At 44.5% G+C, this 23,639-nt stretch overlaps 1 protein-coding gene across 1 annotated transcript in view; it reads left to right on the top strand.

Annotated features, from left to right (window-relative positions):
- ABL1 (ABL proto-oncogene 1, non-receptor tyrosine kinase) overlaps window positions 1–23,639 on the top strand; it is a 109,882-nt gene that overhangs the window by 67,895 nt on the left and 18,348 nt on the right. Inside the window, exons 2-4 of the mRNA XM_006918062.3 lie at window positions 13,582–13,755; window positions 14,308–14,603; window positions 21,614–21,886. Coding sequence (XP_006918124.1) covers window positions 13,582–13,755; window positions 14,308–14,603; window positions 21,614–21,886 — 743 coding nt within the window. The remainder of the gene's footprint in view (window positions 1–13,581; window positions 13,756–14,307; window positions 14,604–21,613; window positions 21,887–23,639) is intronic.

Genomic DNA, 23,639 nt, shown 5'->3' on the forward strand with positions numbered 1-23,639 from the left:
CTCTCTTTCTCTCGACCGCCCCTGGGCGCTGCCGGCCGAGCGGGGGTGGAGGAGTGGGGGTGGGGGTGCAGGGCTCGGGGCCCGCGCCGCTAACCCCGGGAGAGCCCGCGTCGGGTTGGTCGGTGGTGTCGAGGGGCCCCAACTGCGGGGCTTCACTGGAGAAAGTTTGAGAAAGCGAACTCCACAGGCCTGAACAGCCTGGTCAGCCCACGTTGTGGAATTTCCACCGTTAAGTGGGAATTATGTGTCAAAAAGGTCGACCCGTGTTTGTGAAACAGATGATTTTCATTAAGTATCGTGTACAAAGGGAACACGGCTCTACCATTTATGGGTACAGAATTTCAAGTGATCTTTCCACTCCCCCACCCCCACCCCATACTAACCTACGGACCACGAAGAGGTCTTAGGCATTTTCTCTCTTTTCAGTAGAGAACAGAGAAATTACACCAGATTTTGAGAAGGGTTTTGAATGGGTTCAGAGCACTGGGGTGGGGGAGGGACCGCACGTTAGGTTTCTCCACTGAATCGGAGCCAGAAGCGGTTCACTTTTGCCTTCTTTCCGTCCTGCTCTCCTTATCTAATCCCAGTTCGCTCTTTCCTCTTGTCTTTCGTTTTCTGTACTGGTGAGGTGACGGCTGAGAAAAAAGTTACTTGAGGATGATGAGTGGTCGTCATTTTGAAGCTTAAAGATGGATCTGAAATGGATCTGATTTGAGGACTGGTCATCCCAGACTGTTACTTTCAGCAGAAAAGGCTAAGCGGACTTAAAAGATGTAATCTTGTTTGTATTTCGCCATCATTTTCATTGAGGACTTAAAATAGGAATAGAAATGTAAAGCGCATTTTAGAACAATTAGGATTTCTGCTGTAGTGCCATGAAATTGTAATGTTTTTTCTTTTTAAAATAGAGAAATAAACAGAGGCCTCATTAATTGTCTAAACTTTTTTTTCATTCCAACTTTTTGACTTGAGGGCCTGCCTGGAGTCACATGTGCAACTCAAACCGTAAACACCAGTGATACACGTGAAACCCATGGGCCCTTCTTGCCACAGTATATGGACATCCATCCCTTTCCCTCTCTGGGATTAGGGGCCTCCGAAAAGGCTCGTCCAGATGGAGCAGCCTCACACAATCTAGCATTTGAGCGGCGGAGATGGTTTATTTGTCCCCTACAAGTTGGCATCTGAGCAACCAAAATCATCTTCAGTTAATACGTGGCTTGTTTTCCAAGTCACTCAAAATTCTGAACACACTCGCATTACCATCTGTAAAGAGTTAGTGTGAGGCATTACCGCTCAGTTCTGCAGATGGGTGCCTAAGGCCGGGGAGATGATGGCCTTTCCTAACTGCAGAACTGGAGGAAAGCTTAGGTCACAGCAAAGCTGTGACATTGTTTTGTTTTGTTTTGTTTAGTACCTGACTGATTTAATTATTGTATAGAAGGGGGAAATCTAAAGTCTATTGTAGCATGTCTTGAAATAATGTTGGTTCTCATGTCTCAAAAAAAAGGAAAGATTCTGGTACAGCAGACTGCCTTGGGTTAAGATGTCATCAAGGAAGATATCACTGTAGTTTTCTCGATTTTGTTGTTATATTTAATTGGAGAAAATAAATGAAATTATTGGTTTGTAATTAAGAGAATTTAAGAAACCTCAGTGATCGTTTATCTTAAAGACTGGATGCGCGTAGTCTCTTGGGAAAAACAATTGCCAACATCTGGATAAGTAATCTAGCCATTTCATTTTTACTGACATCCTAAATCAATCAGTCAGTGTTTTATTGACACCCACTGGGGCCCAGTCATCACAAGTTATGGAGAGAATTAAATATGGTCAGGTTTTTCATTCTATCAAAGAAGGTTCAACTATAAATGCAACTGTGATCATGCATCTACTTACCACTCAGGCCTAGTTATCAAAGCAATTCTGAATGCTTCCTGTGTGCCAAGCACTGTTACAGCATCCTATGACTTCATTTGCTTAGTTCTTATGATGGCCCTGTGGTCATTTCCATTTTGTAGATGAGGAAACTAAGGCACCAAAGATTAGGAAATTGGTCTAAGGCGACAGAGATAGGAAGTGGTGGAGCTGGGATTTGAATGCACGCTGTCTGTGGCTCCAGAGAGCCCAGTTTTAGCCACTCTATGCTTTCCAGACTGTGACTGTTTATCTCCTTTGCAACTCTGTGAATGTTAAAATGGTATCTTCAGAAACACTAATGCCTGAAATAAGGGCCATCGTCTTTTCTCTTCTGGAAGCCTAATGCTGATAAATATTAGGTTTCCAGAAGATTACCTTTAGCTATACAGTTAAAATTTTAAAAGTGTATGTTAACATAGTTGTACATGGTAAAAAAAAAAATTTTTTTAAAGGATATTTATTTAGTGAAAAGTAATTCTGTCTTCTATCCAGTTTCCCTACCCAGAGGCACTCAGGAGTTTTTTTAGAAATATTTTACGTATATATAAGCATTTATAGCATTTGAATTTTGTGCTTCAGCTTTGTGAAGATGTATGTTTATAGCAGTAGCTGCTGTTTACCACGGTCACATTTAGCTTTACAGTCTTCCATCTCCTTCAAACACTGAATTTTCCAATTGTTGCTTCCCCTAGAGATGTGAGAGAAAACATAAACATTGGCCATTTTTTTTTCAGTTTGCTTTTATTTGTTCATGTGTACAACGTATGCAGATACAAACACAGGTATACGTGGACGTGTAAGTTCTGTACTGCGGAATAAAACTAATGTCCGAGACGTGAACTCTTCTTGAACTTTCAAAATTTATTTTAAGGGCCCATTTTTAAACGCTTCTTTTCAGCAGTTAACTTTCTGGAAGATGCTTTACGTGCTGCCAGCCACACAGATACACTTTCAGAATTGCTTCAGAGAAGCATATGCTCTCTAAATACTCTCTCCTGACGTCATCAGATACTTCTCTTGTTTAGTTACAAAGAAAATCTGAGGCTCTTTCTGTAACTTAATAGAAAACCAATCCTTTTCATTTGGGGTTGTCATTAAAATTTTCGAGCATTTATGATGCAGCAGGCCATGGCACTAAGCACTTCATAGCCATCCTCAGTTTTCATAGCAGCACTGTGAGCCTTCCAGGGAAGAGGAGGAAGGGCCCCGTTCGCTTTAGTTGGAAATACTTTTGAATTTAGAGTCGGGAGATTGGAGTTTTTGTCTGATATCTCTCAGCTTTTCTGTTCCCCTACCTCTGAGACAACAAACATCCTTGGTCCAGCCCACCTTAGAGGATTGTTTTGAGGATTTATGAGATGATTCAAGTGAAAGTTGAAATGTCCTCAAGTCCAGAGAGCTTTATGGCTGGGGAATTGCTAAGGTCCCATTCTCATGGGAGGCGTGCAGCTCTGCAGCAGGCCAGCCTGGACCCAGATGCCATCCATGCTGCCGAGTGACCTTGGGCACGTTGCTCCCTGAGCCTTGGTGTTCTCAGCTCTAAAATAAGGCTCATAGTAGTCTGTGCCTTGTCGAGTTGGAAGATTCACATGAGATGTTTTAATTGTTTAGCACAGAGCTAGGTGTTAGCGTATATTAGCCATTGTTATTTTAAACACTTAGTCTGAAATGTTGGCGTTGCCAGTTTCTCTCTCTCATGGTTGAAGTGATGATGGAATTGAGCTGAGCTCGGTCATAGTTTCTCTTGGTGTTAACAAAACAATTTGTTTCCAAGTTCGCTTTGATGCACATAATTAATATTTCCTGTCCTTGGTCTTAAGGAAAAGTATCTCTTTGTCCTCTAACCCTCTCTTATTCCCATGGCGACTATTTTAATTGTGGAAGAAAAAACTTCCATTGGCTTATGGTTGGCATCTTCTTCTCTCCAGAGGCAGTATGTGCACAGCTCCAAACATGTGAAACTGAAACTCTCATACTACTTATTACCTTGTTGTAAGATCAAGCGTTAATCTTGCCAGTGTAATCACTGGTCCGAAATAGAAACAGGAGAAATTATCCATGGATAGGTTTTTAAAACAGATAACAATATTGTACAACGTGTTGAGTATAGTTAACAATACTGTACTGTATATTTGAAGGTTGCAAAGAGAGTAAATCTTAAAGGTTTTCCTCACAGGAAAAAAAGTGTAACTGGTGATAGATGATAGATGTTAACTTATGATAATCATTTTGCAATATATACATAAATGATAATATCGTATACCTTAAACTTATACATTGTCATATGTCAATTACAGCTCAATAAAACCAGGAAAAAAATAAATATATATATATAACACGAACTAAAGATCAAATGGGACATTGGAAGAATTTAACTTTTCCTCTGTAATGATGGATCATAAACACAGAAGAAAGATTTATAAAATAGTCTTTTTTTTTTTTACTCTTTTTTTTAAATGGAAAATTTTAAACCTACGATGAAAGCAGGTAGCATAGTGAACGCCTTTGTACTCATCACCCAGCTTTAATAATTATCACCTATGGTCAATCTTGTTTCCTTGCCTAGTGAAGTTATAGTTCCAAAGCCATTTGGAAGAATAACTTCGCTACTTACAGACTTTTGAGAGTCTCACTTCGTCCTCAGATAATGAGAGTTCTGCAGAATTGGTTTTCAAATCCTTCTTTCTTAGCCCACATTGTAGGAACTTTGTTATACTCTGTGTTGGTGGTGGCGATAGGGAAGACAGATGAGGGAGACTGAGCCCCAGGTGGGAGTTAGGGAGGAAGGAGACACACACAGGGGAGATACACACAGACCTGAAGACAAAGACAGACAGACAGGGTGAGACAGGAAAGGGAAAAGATGAGAGGAGGAGGACAGGGGCCAGGGACAGAGGGAGGATGGCCAGAGGGGAGAGAGAAAGAGCGAGATCACGAGAGAGAAGTGCAAGCGACAGAGAGAGACAGGAACGGGCAGCTGCCTGGCAGAGGCGTACCTCACCTCTGCCTCCGTTTCGCTCCTCTGGTGCAGTGGACAGAGTCCCCTCAGTGGGTCTGGGGGCTAGAGCAGGCAAAGCGCCTGGCACCGTGCTAGAACTCAGGCTCCAGAAGTATCAGCTACTATTCTGTCACATGCCATTGAATAAACTTTCACCTCATTACTCTTAAATTCTCTTTAGAGACCTAATCCTTATCAATCTTACCAGTTCTCAAATTTAGCTAATAAATAGCATCGTATATTTGATACCTTAAAATCGAATCTAAAGGCAGGCCATGAATAGAACTAGCCATTGCTTTTGGAGCCAAAATACCTTTTTTTGGTCACGTTCAGTTACTCAGGTCGGCAGTAGAAATTATAATGGCTAACGAGATGTTCCGAGGGGATCGTCTGCCATTGAGTAGCCAGCCCCTTCACTTCAGTGACTCGGGTCTCCACTGACCCAGGAGTCCTTGATGACGCTTTAAAGGAGAACAGGAAATGTGAAATGAATGCTTTCCAACCATCCCAGGCCTGGCACGCAGTGGCGAGTGCAGGGGGCTTTCAATCTGTTGCAAATGGCCTGTGACAGAAGAAAAATACTTTTCTGGTTAGGATGCTCACTGTGGACAGTTTGAATCTGGGCCAGTGCGGGGCTTCATGGAACTTTTTCTCCCCCGCAGACAAAAAGTACATGGAGGCATGGGGCGCTCACCATGCTGTCTGTCTGCCTCTTAAGAGACTAACAAATCCTGTTTCTTTTGAAAGTGCAGAGAAATGTACTTCTGTGTTCCACCTTGTTTTAGGATCTTGGCCATGCTTTACCTGCCATTAAAATCAATGATTGCACTTCCTAGACCTTCATGAAGGTTGCATTTGCTTTTCGTTTCTACTGTCTGTCATTTCTGCTCTCTGCTGTCACAGGTTAGCAGATAATCAGGGTGTACTCTTCAGTCATGACTTAATATTTTACCCTGTTGCTACAGACAGACAACCGCAGGGCGTTAGGAGTTCGTTTTAATGAACACGGAGCAGTGCCGTGTGTCCCGCACTGCATGGGGCACGTGCTGCAGACTGTGATAGGAACGCTGGTCTCTGCCCAAAAGGAGCTTACATTATTATGGTGACAGTAAGAGAAGAAGTGATTGTTCTGTAGTCTCTGCAGCGCCCCAGAGCCAAGCACACCGCACCTGACATCCGTACAAAAATTCTCTGCATCCACTGCGTGTTCAGCCCTCCCGACAGCCCGGCCGGGTCCGTCCTGCTCTGGCCCCGTTGTGCACTTGAGACACTCAGGCTCAGAAATGAACATCTTCCAGAGGTGAACAAGGTTTGTCCACCCCCGAACCCAGGCTTATTGGACCCCAAGGCACGAGTGAGCAGGTTTCTTACCATGTGTCATAGGGCGGTAAATAGGAACAGACACCAAATACCCTCAAGAGGTGAAGGGGAAATAATTGGGGGTGAAGCAGCAGGGAGGAGGAAGGAGCAGTCAGAGGTTTGCTAGAGGTAGTGAGGTTAGGAGGGTGGGTCCTAGGGGAGAGAGTGGCACGTGTCAAGGTGCACACAGATGAGGCAGCAACGGGGTTTGCACGGGGGTGCTGCAAGGCCTTTGGAGAGGCTGTGGTGAAAAGTTGGGGTCATGGGAGAAGACAGTCCCAGAGCAGACCCTGAAGGGCCTCGTGTGTCTGCTTCAGGAGCTCAGGATTCTCCTCCAGTTAGGGTGCTAATGACAACCCCAGCCGTTCTTTGAGAGTGTGTTACATGCTAGGAGCAGAGTCTCCTGTGTCATCTGCAAACCGCCCAGTCCCTGGAAGGCACACGTTCCTTACGTCGACACAGGCGACTCTGCTGGTAAGCGGTGACTGACGACTGACATGGCTGCCTCCTGTCTTCTGCCTCTTGGCCAGCAGCCATCTAGGTGGGACTTTAGCAGGTGACTTGGTCAGATTTGCATTTTAGAAAGACCCCTCTGGGGACTGTGTGAAGTTGGAATGAAATGGGGCAAAGTCAAAGGGGAACCAGTCGAGGGTGTGGTAGGTCACGGAAAGGACAGGACCGATCAGAGATTAGGAGGAAATGGGGCCAGAATGTGGGTGTGAACTTAATGGGATGAGAGGGGGAGAGGGGACAACAACACAGTGGCCTAAAGTTGGTGGGTCTCACATGGGTCTTCATGCTCCATTTGCAGTAATCGTAAACTTCTTTGCAACCTTAGAAGGGATATAAAATTCCTTGTATTTTTTCGCATTTTGGTAGAGGGAGAGGGTACAGGGACTGTGTATCTTCAGAAAGGTTACTGTTTGAACTGCTGATAGGGACAGAGGTTGGAATGGAGAATTTTGTTTTCTAAAATTGACCTGCTAGGAACATTATAATATTAAAAGATTCCGGGGGAAATATTTAAACCTTGGGCTAATTTAAATGACTTTATTTTTTAGCCTTTTACTTTTTAAAGGTTTCCGTAGAAACCTATTTTACTTACTGCCTATATAACGTAATAAAACTGCATTATTTAAAAAAGGAAATTGTATAATTTGGCCTAATCACGAATTTATAGCAGCTTCCTTTGTAGGCCCACCCCCCGGCAGGAAACTGGGTTGTGCAGAACCGAATCTGCATGCAGCGCAGGTGCTCACAACCTGGAAGCCTGGGTCGGAGCTGGAGTCCAGGGGCCTGTGGCCTTGGACGGGAAATCCCAAAATTTTATTTCACTCACTAACCTCTAACTGAAGATTGGCATTTCGTTTTGTTTGTCTGTTTGTTTTTTAAGAACATAGGTAACAAACCACAGTAATATTAGCAGTACTTGTGACTATCACCAGGAGATATCAGATATTTTCATACCATATAACGGTTTTGAATATTACTTCTATACTGATGACTACTTTGAAATGACAGTAGTTACCTAACTGGCTCTTGTTATTTAATGCGTTAGTAAGGAAGTGCTGTATCACAATTTTTATAAAATGATTTGAGGACTCGTTCAGTACAGTTGTTTTCCTTTGCAATCCTTTGTATTTATTTTATGCATTTACACACTTTATTCTGAGATGGAGTCCCTAGGCATCACCAGAGAGAGGCCACGGCACAGTGGAGATGAAGACCCCTCCCTCAGTGGCCGGGGAGGGTCAGGGGGCCTTGGATCCCTGTGAATCCTACTTCCCTTACTGGGTACGGTCTTCTTCAGGGTCACCTCCTTCCTAACCCCAGTGAGCTGACCTGACCCCTCGCAGCTCCTGGCCCTCGACATCCTCAGCATCCATCCATGTTGTCAGAAATTGACCTGCAGGGCAGTGCTCGTCTCTCGTTGGAGTTTCGCTTTGAGGCGGTGCAGATGTTCGTTAACTCTGTTTCCCCACAAGGAGCAGGGGCCACGGGACCATGCCTTGCATCGTTACCATCTTGCCCTCCCGCTGCTCTCCAGAGCTGACACAGTGTTTTGGGGTGCCGGGAAGATTTTGTTCAGAGTGTGAATTAATGCCAAAGCTGTATTTAGCTAAACTCGCGTTTAAAATAATTTTAAATGCTCTGGGTGCGGGTGTAAGTTACAAAATAAAGGACCATGTAGAATGTAGATAAAAATGACTTTCAACAAGTCCAAATTGTGGGAAATAATACTTTTCCTCTAAGCTCATATTATAAAAAGTTGTGTGAGACTGTTGCAAACTGACTTGAGAATAGTCTGAGCATGATCTCATCAGTTGGAACAGAGTATGAAATAAAACACGAAGCTTTCCCTCTTTTTTGAAGGATCTGTTTTATAGATGTTTAAATTAGAGATTCCTTGAACTGGAGGATAATAGAGAAGGGTCCACAAAGGAAATAGGAATAAAGCAACATGGGTTTAAATAATTGAATGTGAGCAAAAAGTAAAGTTTATCACATCAGACATACCCTGCTCTCTCACCCCTCCTCCGCCCTGAAATGGTGGGCATGAAATGCCCGTGGTGGACAGCAAAGACTGCAGAGGGCACCCCGGAGGGAACCGCGGCCTTGGGCACCAGTGTCAACAGGAAGGTGGGAAGCTTCCCAGGGTGTTTTTCCTGGAGTTGAAGTCTTCTCTCCCTCCGGGACTGTGAAGTAGCCTCGCCAGCCCCTGGAGTTCAAGAGCACTTTCCTTCTCTTCCTGTTTGCCTGCAGGGGCTTCTGCAGCAGCAGCAGCAGCTCCTGGAAGTCTAGACCAGATACGCCGTATCAGAGAATCTCCTGTAAACATTGTGGGTCAGTGACTCACAATTTGAAGAAAGGATTATTTTGTATAAAAGATCTCTAAATTGCACTTTAAAGACCCAAGCCATTTTCTTAGAATACCGTCTAAAGTTAATCACGCACAGGCCTAGTGAATTCGTGGCATTTTCAAACCGTTTGATACTCTCGTAGTCGGAGCCGTAGCATTTCAGCGGTTTGGAGGCACTTTTGTAGATATCGCCATTCTTGGTGCTTACCTGGCTGATTACTGACTTCTCCTGAGTTTTGTTGGTGATGGAAACCTTTTCATTAACAGTAAGGTGAGATAACAGTGGGGTTTTTACATGGGCTGAAGGGCACTTTTGAAAAGATACAATTCTTAAATGTATTTAAAATATGACTCAGGATGCTGCAGAAAATGGTCACCAAAAAAATATAAGAATAATAGCAGATGCTAAAATTTCTTTCCCAAAACTTAACAATAGCCAAAAGAGCCATTCATTGGAAGAACAGAAGAGGGGGAGCTATTTGGGACATCTTTTTTTTAACGAAGACTGGGCTTTTTTAGGGGGTCTAACTTCCTGACAGTGGGACTGGCAGCAAGTTCACGTATTATGCAAGGAAGATAGAAGTACATTCTGCAACTTTGGCCTCGTAAGCTGTGATCATTTTTAAGGTTGACGAGCATAGTTCGCTATGAAATGAAGCAAGGAACTTGGCATTTATACATCGTGAGTCAATTTTGACATCAGCCTGGATTGGGAATTGACTGGAAGGTTTGGGGATTGGACTGTGGCTGCACTTGAGTGTCTCGATCCAGAGGCATGCATGAGCAATACTTCCCTTTGGGCTTTGGCCATTAATTTGTGGAATGGAGCAAGAACTGGAGAGGAAAATTGAGAGGCTGCCTTGGATTTCCTGACGTCCTGTTGAATCAAAAAGCAGTGGGAGGCCCTTTCCTTCCTGACAGAGGCCTCACCCCTGCACATGACATTCCCGGCATCCGCCTCCGTGTTAGAGCCAGCCCTTCTTTCACCTATACTTGAAACTTTCCCATGGTCGCCCGTGGGCGAGTAGCTGCGATCCGCCTATTCCAGGTGTTTTCCAGGCCACTTCCCCTGATTATGTAACTTTGATCAAATCCAGATGCTGCAGAATGTTTGATAGAAGAGGTCAAATGGCATTTGAGAAGAAAAGCATTTCTGTATTCATGACTTAGGTTTAATTTCCTGTATGGGCCTGGTCTGCCAGAGCTGTATGCTGTGGCCACAAGGAGGGGACACCAGAGGGAAGTGCACAGATACTTTTTCAGGACGACTTGAGAAGATCCCCTCCTCGCCCAGGAACTTTTTCATGCTAAATTATCAATTATATAAGTGTCAGCTTCTAACAGTTTTTCTATTTTTGTAATTGTTTCCCGATTATAAAAATCCACATTCATTGCGAGAAATACTCCGAAATACAGAAAAGAATCAAGAAAGTTTTACATGTTCGTATTCTCACCCCCCCGAATTAACTGCTGTTCACATCTCAGAGCAGTTACTTCTGGACTATTTTCGATTTCTATAAAATTGATAATTGCTGGGAATATATTCCCAAGCCATTAGATATTTTTTCCAATAATTATTTCGAATGGCTTTATGAATATATTCCATTTTATGGATGAGACCGCAAACTAGCTTGTCTTGTATTGATAAATATTTTTGTATTTTCTTTTCGTGTGCTGTTATTCAAAAACCAGCATGTACAGATCATCGTGTGGGTCTCTTAGGATAACTTCCCACAGGTAGATCAAAGGTTATAGAATTTTTAAAGGGCCAGGTTCTCATTTCCAGTTGCCCTCCTAAATGTCACAGCAGTTTCTGTACCACATATGAGCTGGCATTGTGTGAGTGCCCATTTCATTCAGTCTGAACACTGAAGAAAATGTACCTGTCAATTTGTTGAATAATTTGCATTTCTTTGATTACTAGAGAGTTAACAGGCTTTCTGTGTTTAATAATAATTTAAATTTTCTGTGAATTGCTTATTCTTGGTTTTGGTTCTTTTTTTCCATAAGTGGGAGGATTTGTCTTTTTCTTTTGATATGCAAGGGTTCTCTTACGTTGAGAATCCTTTGCCTAATAGTTTTAAGTAATATAATGACAATTACATTACTTAAAAGAAGTTCTTTCGACTGACTTCCGCTTAACTAAATTGCCAAACTGACCTGCACTCCACTTCCTTTGGGATACATGCGTGCCTCGTGCCGAGGCGTGGCACACGGGATAGGGACTCCACCGTGGTCCACTGAGTCGTGGCCACATCAAGAGCCGGTTGTGTTTCTTTCCAAATCTGTTTATTTTAGATACTACTCGCTGTTTTTATTACTTGGGTAATAAGAAACCAGTGAAATCAAATGTGAAAGAGAATTGTTTCTATGCAAATGAAAATGCTTTAGACAGACTCAATAAGGGCAGGTAATTTTTTAAACACTGCTACCGGACCAGGCAACTTATAAGCGATTGAAAGGGATTACGCTGGATTACATATCGAATGGCTCTGAATCCTCCCGCCACCTTCAGGAAATTGAACTAAAAGTGAGATGAGGTATTACAGGTGTGACTTACAGAAGAAGACACCACCCAACCTAATCAGATGCCCACACTCGAAAGGACAGTCCTTGGCCCTTTAGTCAAAACTGACCAGCGAACTTTCAGATGGAGGTGGGGGATCACATATTTTAATAAAGAAATAATAATTTATTTTTGGTTAATTGATCAATCCCCAATCACAGTGGCGCTAGACATACTTTTAGAGCCTGACACATCACTAAAGCTTTTCCGTATTCCAAGAAATGTTGCTGTTACCAGACCCTCTTCCTTGCCCCCCATTATTCATGAGATGAAATGACCAAGTATAGTAGTGACATAATTTGCAGTTTACTCTCTTAGGAAAACAGTTCCTCTAGGTTTACTTCAGTCAGTAGTAGCACAAAAACTAGAATCGAAAGACCTTCGTTATTTATATTTTACTGATTTATTCCAAAGAAGTGTTATAAAGAATGTCCATTTCTGAAAATTCTCCAGTTACATTTCTAGAAGTTTAGCTTAGTCTCTCAGATATCTTAGGTGCCTCCAGTGGGTTGTTTGTTTTCTTTTGATTTTTTAAGTGAATACTGAAGAATCAGGCCCATCCCCGAGATGGGTGTGATTGCCCAAGAAAAGATGTTTGGGGGAGAGGGGAGTCTTTTAAATCCATAAAGGGAGAAAATTAAAACAATTTTGTTTTGTTACCATTTGAGTTTGGCTTAAGCATATGGTAAATCCTTCCGTTCTTTTCGAATTAGAATTTCTCCTCTCCCCTTTTTAAAAAAGTTTGATTTCTTAATGTAGTTGCCTTAAACGAGTATTCAAATTTCACTCCATAATATCCTACAATTGTTAAGATCTACTGGGAATAGATTTGCTGGTTTCAAAGGACCCTTGTACGCATTTGTCATCACGGAGAAATTCTAGAGAATTTGAGCATAATTCAAGACGACGACAAGAAGAAACTTCAAGAAAAAAAAGATGAACCGTTTGACCCTATAGTGAACAATAGTCACACATTCCTAATATAAGGGATGTTGATTGGTTTTCAACTTTAAGAATATATGTATAGACAGAACATGAAAAATTTTATTACAGAATAGAAGAAACACTTTTCACAAGGTGAAAGAAAGTATAAAGAAGGCCATATTCGAGAGTAAGCTAGAGTGAGGAAAGCTGGAAGGAAGTGTAGGATGTAAACATCCTTATCTTAGGAAGTCAATAGTTGAGAGATACTGTCTCTAGCTGGTAGAACAAGAAATACAGGCGTAAGTCTGATACTGAAAACACAAAGGTAACCAGTAGAGGATGGCACAGGGAGGCGGAGGGATGGAGGGATAGGGCCGAGCAGGGGTTCTCCCACGCAGCTTATGTTTAGAGATGGAAGTGATCACACGCACGCACGCGCGCGCGCACACACACACACACACACACACACACAGCTGGTGCCTCTGGGTGTAGAGAGGAATGGGATAGAAAATGTTTGTCTTTCATTAAAAACCCTTCTGTGCTATTGGATTTTAAATTAGATGCGTACATTTAAAAATACATGATACATTTAAAAATGTTTTAAAGCTAGAAACTTTCCTTCCATATTATAACATAAGCAATGGCAGACTTACAAAGATGGGCTTTTTCCATTTCTAACAGAATTCATTTTGCATTAATAAATTTGAAAAGCTTAAACTATTTGAGAACGGTAGTTATCACCTTGGAATGAAAATACTTAGTATTTCTCACAAGAGTTGAGAAAGGGAGAGTCAATGTTTTTAGTGACCTTTTTAATACATAATATGTACAGATGTTAAGAAATGAAATAAATTAAGAATGTATAATGTTGGAAACATGGACTTTTTTTGTTCCTGTGGATAAAATTAATTTTCCTCTCAATTTTTCTTACTGTTTCTTTCATTTCTCTTCCAGAAGCCCTCCAAAGGCCAGTAGCATCTGACTTTGAGCCCCAGGGTCTGAGCGAAGCGGCTCGTTGGAACTCCAAGGAAAACCTTCTTGCTGGTCCCAGTGAAAATGACCCCAACCTTTTTGTTGCACTGTATGATTTTGTGGCCAGTGGGGACAACACTCTAAGTATAACTAAAGGTAAAAGGGCGTGGACAGCTGGCGGTGGTTGCAAGAGACAGAAATCAGGGGACACTGTGGCTCGACTGTCGACCCCTTTGCAGATTGAAAGAACAGGTTTAAAGTTCGGGATGCAGAGAGATCCAAAATATTAAATAGCATCTCTGTAAGAGAGTCACTTTTCCATGAAAAGAGTTCCTGTACAGTCATCCTCAGCAAAGCAGAGCTTCCTTATTTGATATTGATAAAGGCACCTAGAACACTGAAAACACTTTCTTTAAGAAAAAGTATTTTTTCCCTAAAAAGCTTTCTTATATTAGAAATAGAGCACTCGAATAAACATAATAGGTTTATAAAAACAGGTTATATATTTATCTGTGCATTCAATACAAGTAGGGAGCTTTATGTAAAATGTACTTTTACACACTTATAAATACATATATTTATGTGGATTTATTAAAATGAAGTAGATGTTTAAGAATTTGGAAAGTTTTAATAATCATGCAAAAATAAGTGAGAATGAACGAATTAGCCTTTTAGCTGATGCGTCTGATTTGGTTCTTTTCTTCTCAGGTGAAAAGCTCCGGGTCTTAGGCTACAATCACAATGGGGAATGGTGCGAAGCCCAAACCAAGAATGGCCAGGGGTGGGTTCCAAGCAACTACATCACTCCTGTCAACAGTCTGGAGAAGCATTCCTGGTACCACGGGCCGGTGTCCCGCAACGCCGCCGAGTACCTGCTCAGCAGTGGCATCAACGGCAGCTTCTTGGTGCGGGAGAGCGAGAGCAGCCCCGGGCAGAGGTCCATCTCGCTGCGATACGAAGGGAGGGTGTACCACTACAGGATCAACACTGCTTCCGATGGCAAGGTAGGGGTCCCAGGCGCGGGAGCTGGTGGACGGGGTCAGTCTTTGGCTAGGAGAAGCCAGAGGTCCCTCTGCTGGGTTGATAAGTTATTGCAGCAAGGCTCAACCAGGAACACATTTGAAGACGCTTTCAAGTAAACAGGCGACATCATTCCATCAGCCTTATGAAAGACCCTCTGTTGAGGACCCATCACATGGTAGTGCAAGTCCATGGGCTGGTATGGTTCTCCGATTGTCTCGCTGGACTCTTGTCAGCAGTTTCATAAGAGAGGGGGAATATCTGTTGGGTTTTGTGCAGACCTCTTACACTAAGACACTTCCTTTTTAAAAGATCTCTTACGATGGTAATTTATCCTCAGTGAGTAAAATTCAGACAATAATAGTTGGGTATTTTTAAAGCAAAAAGCCACCTTAATAGCACCTCATCAAAATAAGTCTGGTACATGGCCTTCCCATGGATAAAATTGTGTGCGTGTGTCTCTGTACATAGTTTTTAAACAAAAATGGGATCACATTATACCCGTGGATTTCCAAACCCAAGCTATAGTTTTGTAAATGAATGTGATCATATCAACAGTCCTTAGGAATCCATGAAGTGAGGGGAGGAACGAGCATAGTTACTGCCCCTACTGTGTGCTGGGGCATTTCTCAGTCTTCATCTCACTTAAAGCTCACCTCAGTCAGTCTTCGGGGCAGGTACTGTTATAAGCTGCATTTTTGCAGTAAGGAAAGGAAATGAGGCTTAGAGGGATGAAATTTCTCGCCCAAGATGACAGTGAGTAAATTGATGGAACTAGGCTGCGACCACACTGTCTGCTCTACTGCACTGTGTCGTCATTGAGGATGTAGATAGGTGGCTTGCCGGGGTGGGTCCAGATGGTGTATGTATTTTTTAATAACATGTAATACATGCACATGGTTTAAAAAAATGAATTACAATGAAAAGTAATTCTGTCTCCTAATTTACTTCCGTGCCCAGAGGCAGCCACTGTAACTAGTTTCTTCCAGAGTTACCAGATGCATATATGTTTACGTTTTTAAAAAAACACAAATGATGCATACTGCACACTGTTGTGCATCTCGCTTTTCCCACCTGATGGTATATTTTGGAGATTGTTTTATGACAGCACATTTAGAGTTGCCTCATTCCTATTACTGACTGCACAGCACGGATGGCCCATTATTTATTTAAGCAGTCCCCTGCTGGTTGACATTTAGGTTGTTTCCAGTTTTATGCTGTTACAAATAATGTTATGAGGTGGCTTTCTACTCTTAAAAAAATCTTGGCCTGCTGTAAAAAAAAATTTTTTTACATCACCACCAGATACACTAATAACAAAAGGTAAAACCCCTACTTACTCTTAATTTATGTAATGCACTCTGATATTTTGTATTCCATTCTGTTGTTTCTCTTTAATTGTGGTCATAATCCACTAAATTTATTTCATAGACCCCCTACTGGGTCATGCCCTGCAGTTTGGAAGTACACTGCACATACTTCTTTTGCACAGTGGAGAGTATGCAAGATAAGTTGCTAGAATTGATTGAAGGTTATATGTGATTAAAATTTGTGTAGATATTGCCCGATTACCTTCTATAGAAATTGTACAGATGTGTTTCTCACCAGCAGCATATAAGAGTGTGTGTTTTTCCTCACTGTCATCAGCAGTATACTATCAGACTTGTAAAAACATCTCTGTCACTAGTTGGTAGAGTTGATATCGCGTTAATGTTTAATTCGCATGTGTCGTATTTTGAGTGATTCCTATGCCATTTACTGAATTTATCTTTTCCTACATATCTGAAATGCACCAGATTTGCATATATATTTATGTCTGTCGATCTACTCTCTGTAGTCTTTCATTAGTCTATTCATATGTCAATACCAGACTTAATCGGTATAGCTTTAGAATATGTTTTATTTTCTGGTAGGACTAGTTCCCTCTTTTTAGCATTCTTATGACTATCATCACACATTTATACCATACAAATGCACATGCACACAAACGTGTGTGTGTGTGTGTGTGTGTGTGTGTGTGTGTGTGTGTGTACTTAATGTTCTTATCTGTTGCATTTCTTCCCCATGTGTCAGGGTTTTCTGGCCAAAGTCCTATTGTCAGTATCAGCACTTTCCATCACCGCAGATGTCTTTACACAGTGCCATAGTTTGTACGACTGACCACGTCGTCTGTCGTCGACGTGTGACTAGCGATCAGCCTTACCAGCTGGCTTTTCAGGTCATCGTTTTTACGCTAGGTTGGAGCTCGGTCCTTCCTTCTGCAGGATGTATTAGGGTGGTGAGCCCTTTCGAACCTTGCCTTCAGACCTCAAGGGTGCCTATTTAGTGACTTAGGACACCTGAGGACACCGCCCCTAAGGGAGGTGGTTTCTTCTCTGTGCTGTTTGTCCAGGGCAAGCCATGCTGCACTAGTCATCAGCTGAGGTTTGTGCTGAATAGGGTAGTGCTCTCTTTTCTCTGGAGTTGTTTAATCGGCATCCTTGGAACAGATGCAGGCAGTCATGATCTAGTTTGACAGCTCAAAGGGAAAGAACAAGGCCTGTTGGGGGGTGCATGACTTGCAGAATTTGAGAGTCAGCCATTGAGGAAGCCAGCCCTTTTATATAAAAGCCAGCTTCCTCTCACTCCAGGTGGAGCATGGGGACCTCATATGATCAGTCACTACCTATCACTGGGCAGCTCTTCGAAGTATCCTAGGCCTCTTGTCCTCCCGCTCCCTGGCAGAGACCCTCCCTTCAGCTGTCCGAGCATCTGGAGACTTCTGGTCGCATGGGGTCACCAGGCAGACCGTCTGCAGAGGCTCCTCTCCGAGGGCCACACCTGAGGAGCCAGTGTTGGGTGGGGTTGCGTCCCTGGAATGAGTAGAACAGTGTCAGAATGGGAGGTACTACAGAGATGCGTGAGTCTGTGGCTCGGCACTGACGAAAGCTGCTCATAGCAGAGCTTTGACGCAGTCCTTGTTGGGTCTCTAAGGGGAAAATTTAAGGTTGGTAGGAGGGACAGGCTAGGGTTGAATAAATTGAATTCTTATTCTGAAATTAGCTAATCTTTAAAAAACAACCGAATTTAGAAGATTCTTCTCTAAGGCCCCAAAGGATTTCTTTCTGTCCCCACCCTCTTGGCTCTACTTTACCTCTTTCCCCATGTCCCTGAGCTTTGGGTAGTCAGCCAGCCCAGGGTCACCAGCTCAGGGCCCAGAGTCTGGGACTAGGGAGTTTGGACCTGGACTCTTGAAAGGGCCTCACCAGACAGCCATTGCTGTTTCCTAGGAGTCTTGACAGTCTAAAAATCATCAGATACCCTGGGATTTGGTGGTGGTTCTTTGATCCTTTCTCAAACTTTGTAATCCTCTGCCAACATAGGGGAATTAAAGACTGATTTTTCTCCACCCTACTCCCTGCCGCCTAAGTCCCTCTCAGTTCATCTGTGTTTTTTGGTGCCTCCACCTTATTTACTTCTGTGGGGTGCCACTGTCAAGTTCTGCAGTTCCTGACAGCCTCGACAGAGTCTTTCCTTTTCTTCAAAGAGATGCCTAGCTGACATTTATTTCCTCCAGTCTGCTGAAGTGACAGGTTCGGGTTGACGGGAATGGAATTTGGGCTTAAGCTTTAGCAGAGGTGGCAAGAAAGGCCAACCTTATATAGCGTCTTGGATTTTAAGATTTACCCACGCTGACAGTGGTTCAGGAGGGGCAGGCATCCCGGTGAAAAGCCCACCAAAACATGGCTGACATTCCCTTGTGCAAGAGACTGGGAGCATTATTAATTACTGCTTAATTATTAAGTACTGCCTTTCTGCTGGTACATGAGATGCTCTTGGAATGATGCTTCTAGCTGAGCAGCGTGTAAACAGTACATGCACATTGGGTCTCCGGAGTCTGAGGCAGCTGGAGGGTGCACGGGTCCAAGCTCTGATAAGTCTGTGAGTATGGCTGTCAGGAGGCAAGCCATTTCTGTGGAGTTTCTTTGACAAGTCTTGTCTTTCAGATTCCTGCACAATTAAGACAAGGCACAGCCCTGGCTGAGCACCCAGAGTGTTTATATGAACGAATGCACAGCATACTGACATGCCATTCAGAATGCTGATTTCACGTTCTTCTCTGAACGTGCCACGCATTCCTGGTGAAGATGACCGTGTTCACTAGCAAGTGCTGCTCAAGAACTAGAACTAATCAGACAGAGGCTGCCGACTTGACCGTTAGAAGACGGCTGTGCAGTGTGTTTCAGGGGCGTGGCTTTAATATTTAGCCACAGAGGCTTGGTGTATAAATTTTATATTGAAAGATGAACTAAGTCATAGGGTCTGTAAACTTAATTATTCAAAAGGATAAAGTCTGCCCATTCGGTGAAACCTCCCATCACTGAAATCTCTCACCTGGGAGCCTGGGAGGGAATCAGATGAGACCAAGAACAGATTCTGCATGAGCTTGGTCATTCTGTGCGACTGAGGGAGCGTGGTCTTCGAGGTGGGGAGCACTCCTTTCAAGCTGATGGGGAGAAATAAGTCATGAGCCTTGCTCCCAGGTGACCTGCCCTGTACTGTGCCAGTGAGTTCCAGGCTGAGAGAGGCGTTCGGATTCCGGGGGCGGAGGTGGGGGCGAGGGGCTTTCTTGGAATGGCTCAGCCAACTCAGGAGAGGGCTTAGAGCATTGCAGGCCGCAGTTAAGTAATTGGACAACTGACACTTTTCCAGAGAGGCATGGGGCTTAGGAGCTGTCCCCGAGGCTCACCCTGTCCTCTTTGGGAACTGCACTTAAGTCACGACTGACACATAAGAATGCTGTGTGTGCCAAGGGCAGGCTCGGTAACACTGTCTGCCACTCCCAGCGGCACTCTTGTGCCAGCATTCAGGGGCCTGAGTATGCTGCATAGCATGTCCCCAGGCCAGTCACCTCGGAGCTTTTCCTCAGTGCTGTCATGTGTAAGAGTGGGGCCTCCTGGTGAGCTGCCGCCTCGTCCTGAAAGGTCCTGCCATTTGGAGGCACCATCTTGCAGAGGGACAAGTTCCCCAGAGCTATGGAGTCTTTCTGGACAATTCTTGGGCTGATCAGAATTTTATTTTAGTAGGACTGCTGCCAAAAGATCGTAAATTATAAACCTGTAAGCCAGAGTTTGCCATTAGCTTGCCTGAGTTTTAATTTGTTTAGGTCATCTCCCCAAGCAAAAAAATAAAATAAAATTGTTAAGTAATCCTATTTACGCTCTTGAAGGTTATAGAAGGAAGCAACTTGTATATTTGCTATTATTGCCCTCTTTTAAAATATTCCGATTATCTGATACTACAAACAGAATAGTGGAACCTGCTGTAACCAGCAGCCAAGGCCTTGGCCCTGCCATGCGTTTCAAGCTTTCCCCCCGCTTTTCCTTGTTTTAAGTAATAAGATGTTAAGCTACAGCTGACCGATGTTCCCTTCTATCCTTCCTGCCCCAGGCGTCACCACTGGTCCACATCGGTACTCCCCTTCCCACATCCTTTGCAGTTTGGGCAAGACTTCCAGACGCCTAGTCGTGGCGTTTAGGATCCTCTCCCCCTTCAGCGATCGCCGGCTGCTCCGAGTGAGCCAGTAGATTCCATGATGTGCCTGGAGCCCACTGTCCTCTGTGGTTAATGTGGAATGGCTCTTGCCACAGAAGCATTCCCTCACCACACCACTGACACAGAGGAATAGATAGCCGTCACCCTCCCCGTTGTTCTCCTCTGTCATCTGCTCCTTTGCCTCCTCCCTGCCTCACTTGCGTCCAGACGAGCACTCCTTGTGGAGGTGCTCCCTGCACAGGTGCTCGCCGCCGTGCATCCCAGAGAGACTCAGGCGCTCGTGTCTGCAGTCCCTTCTCCCGACTTCCCGGCCGTGGGAACGCCAGGGTGGCCGTCGTGCAGCCCTCCAGGCCCCCACTCTGTTCCTGGAGACACTGCCCAGAGCAGCCCATAGGGCATCCCGCTGGGCCTTGCAGGTCTTGGCCTCTGATGCTTCTTACTTGGCCCAAGTTGAGGGAGTGGGAATGAGGAGGTTTGTGTTTTGTTTAGTGATTTTCATCTGTGATCCTCTTTAGTTCTAGATAATCATATAATTATAGGTAATGATAGGTTTTAGTAATAAACATAATGTTTTAACAGGCTCAGTTCACTTTTTTCTTGTATGAAATTATGTGGTGGCCACAGCTGGAGCCTGGGTCCTCTGCACAGAAAGAAGCTCTGGTGTGGGTCTTTACAAGATGGCCAGTGAATTCCTGATGGGGAGACTTGGTGAACACGCTCTCTTTCCAGAGGTCGAGGGTAACGTAGCCGTAAGTCTTAGAAACGGCATCAAATGTGGCCTTGGTGAGGTTGCCCAGGGTGGCAGGTGCAGCCCCTGGCAGAGGCATAAGAAGCATAATTATTCTTTAAGATTTTCTTTTCTAATGGGCAAACATTTAATAAGCTCCACTCTCCACTAATTTAATCAGCTGTTATCGGGTACCTATTACGTGCTCATTCCTTGTTCTTGACATTGGGGATACAGGATAAAAACAGACAGCTTTAGGGCTCTGCTCTTATGAAGCTGACATTCTGGTAGATGGCGACAGCGATCAAGCCAATAAATGGGGATTATCAGTGGTAAGTAAAATGTGGAGAAGTAAGATGGATGATAGGGTGTGACTGGTGCTGGGTGACGACTTCTGGTGGGGTGGTCAGGGGCGACTTCGTGGACGTTTTCACTGGGCTCACAATGGTGAGAGGAGCAGGCATGTGAGGCTTAGGTAGGTGGAGGATTTCAGGCAGAGGGAGCGACAGCTGCAGAAGGCCCTGAGGCCTTTTACTGCATCTTCCCGCCTTAGCAAGTCAGTCAGAGCAGGCATCCTCGACGCCAGTGGATTCCAGAAACTGGGTCCTGCGTGGAGAGCCGCTCCCTGGGCTTTCGCTGTGCGTTATGGGAAGGCTCCGCAGAGCTGGTGTGCCGGGGTTGTCTGAGTTCGCGTCTGCTCCGTGGGCTGAAGGCTGTCCCTGTTTTTCCCAGCTCTACGTCTCCTCAGAAAGCCGCTTCAACACTTTGGCCGAGTTGGTTCATCATCACTCAACGGTGGCCGACGGGCTCATCACCACTCTCCATTACCCAGCCCCCAAGCGCAACAAGCCCACCGTCTACGGCGTGTCCCCCAACTACGACAAGTGGGAGATGGAGCGCACGGACATCACCATGAAGCACAAACTGGGCGGGGGCCAGTACGGGGAGGTGTACGAAGGCGTGTGGAAGAAATACAGCCTGACGGTGGCCGTGAAGACGCTGAAGGTAGGCCCGGGACTGCCCATTCGCCTCCAGGTAGAGCCGCCGCTGCTCACGGCGCCTCAGTCAAACGCGGTGCGTTGGCTGCTGGTGTGTGGTGGTGCACCTTTCCAGGTGGCCCGCCTCCTGCATACAGGTCCGGGGGGTGATCGGTGCCGAGGCGTTGACTCGTCAGTCTCGTCATCTGTGTTTTAGGTACGTGTTGAGTCATTTTTATAATCTCAGTGTGTTTCCACATATGGTGAGAGCCGAGCAGTGCTGTGGTTTATGGTGTAAAAAGATTAGTCATTTGGAGAAGTTTTTTCATTCTATGGCAAGTGTCTTTTAAAGCCGTGGGTTTCCGTTCTGTTTGTGTGGCATTTGGATCACTTCCTGTTGAGAGTTAAGAGAAGGGAAAAAAACCTCTTGCGTGTTAAAAGAAAGATTTAACCAGAATGCATTTGACTTTTCTGTGGATTTTTGTTGGCACATTTGGAAAGCAAGTGCTGTTTAGTTCCTGGCAGGTTCCTTCCTGTTCTCTGTACTGTGCGTCCAGACTTCTGGAGTTAAGGAAACGTTAAGGCTTCTTACTAACTCAGATGCCCCGCTTTTTTTCTTGTTATCTCTGACTTTCACTCTCTCAACGAAATGCATAGTGTTTGTGGTTTCCAGGCAGTTTGTTTTTCTTTTGAAGTTTTCTTTTGAAGTTCTTTGAAAGCTTTAGGACGCCAAGGAAGGAAGTTTTAATTTTGCAGCCTTCTTCAAAACGCGATCCACGCTTTGTGGCGAGAGTGTCCCCTAGTGTCGACCTGCGTTATTTTCACCTGAGAACTTCAACTGCGTTGACCTGCACAGAAATCGAGAATGAGCCCGTTTTTGTAACTATTAGGAAAGAAAAAGAACTGAAACACCCACTGGTGGGAAAAATGGACCCAACCGTGTTTATCTTCTCGAAAGTCAGCTGGGTGCATGCTTGGAGACCGGTGCAGCCAAATTGCTTTAGGGACTCTTTGTTTCCCTGATGCCTTCACTCAGAGGTGCAGTAAAAGGGAAAGTATGATTTCTGGCTGATACACAGTGACCCTTACGTGGAACGATCACATTCTTTAGTCCTAGAAACCAAAGTTGGCTTCTTGGCACTATATTAAATGTGTCCCCTGAGATCGGTCCTTGGGGCAGGGCTGACACGGGAGGGAGAGTGTGGTTTCGGGTCACCTCAAGAACTTTTAGATATTTTCCAGATAGGATTTTTTTAAAGATTAATGAGCATTTATCGAGTTCCTCACTTCTGTTTGCCAGACCCTGGCTTAGCACGGGAACTGTGAAAATGAGTGAGGCCGAGTCCCTCACTTCACGCTCATCTGGGTCGCTAGAGCGGTCTGGCTGGAGGCAGGCGGCCTGCTCAGCGGGAGACAGAGGCAAGTGCAACAGTAATAGCTGTGCAGTCTGATAAGGGCCACGCCAGGCGCGAGCCCGGCACTGTGTCACCTCACAGGACCCAAAGGAGGGACTGAGCTCTGCCTGACGGGGAGAGCGCATGAAGGGAATCCTGGGCCAGGGCTGTAGTGGGAGACCAGGAGTTGGCCAGGGGAGCAGAGAGGTGGAGGGCAAAGAGGGCACAAGTCACAGAGGGCTTGAACCCAGCCGAGGAGCTGGGGTGGTCCCCTGGAAGCAGTGGGGCCCACGGAAGGGTTTGGTGCATGCGAATAAGATGATAGTATTTGCATTTCACAAAGATGGCTATGTTGGCGAGCCATCTTTAGAAAGAACTGAACAGCCC

The sequence above is a fragment of the Pteropus alecto genome, unplaced genomic scaffold, assembly GCF_000325575.1.
Source record: "Pteropus alecto unplaced genomic scaffold, ASM32557v1 scaffold67, whole genome shotgun sequence".
NCBI lineage: Eukaryota > Metazoa > Chordata > Mammalia > Chiroptera > Pteropodidae > Pteropus > Pteropus alecto.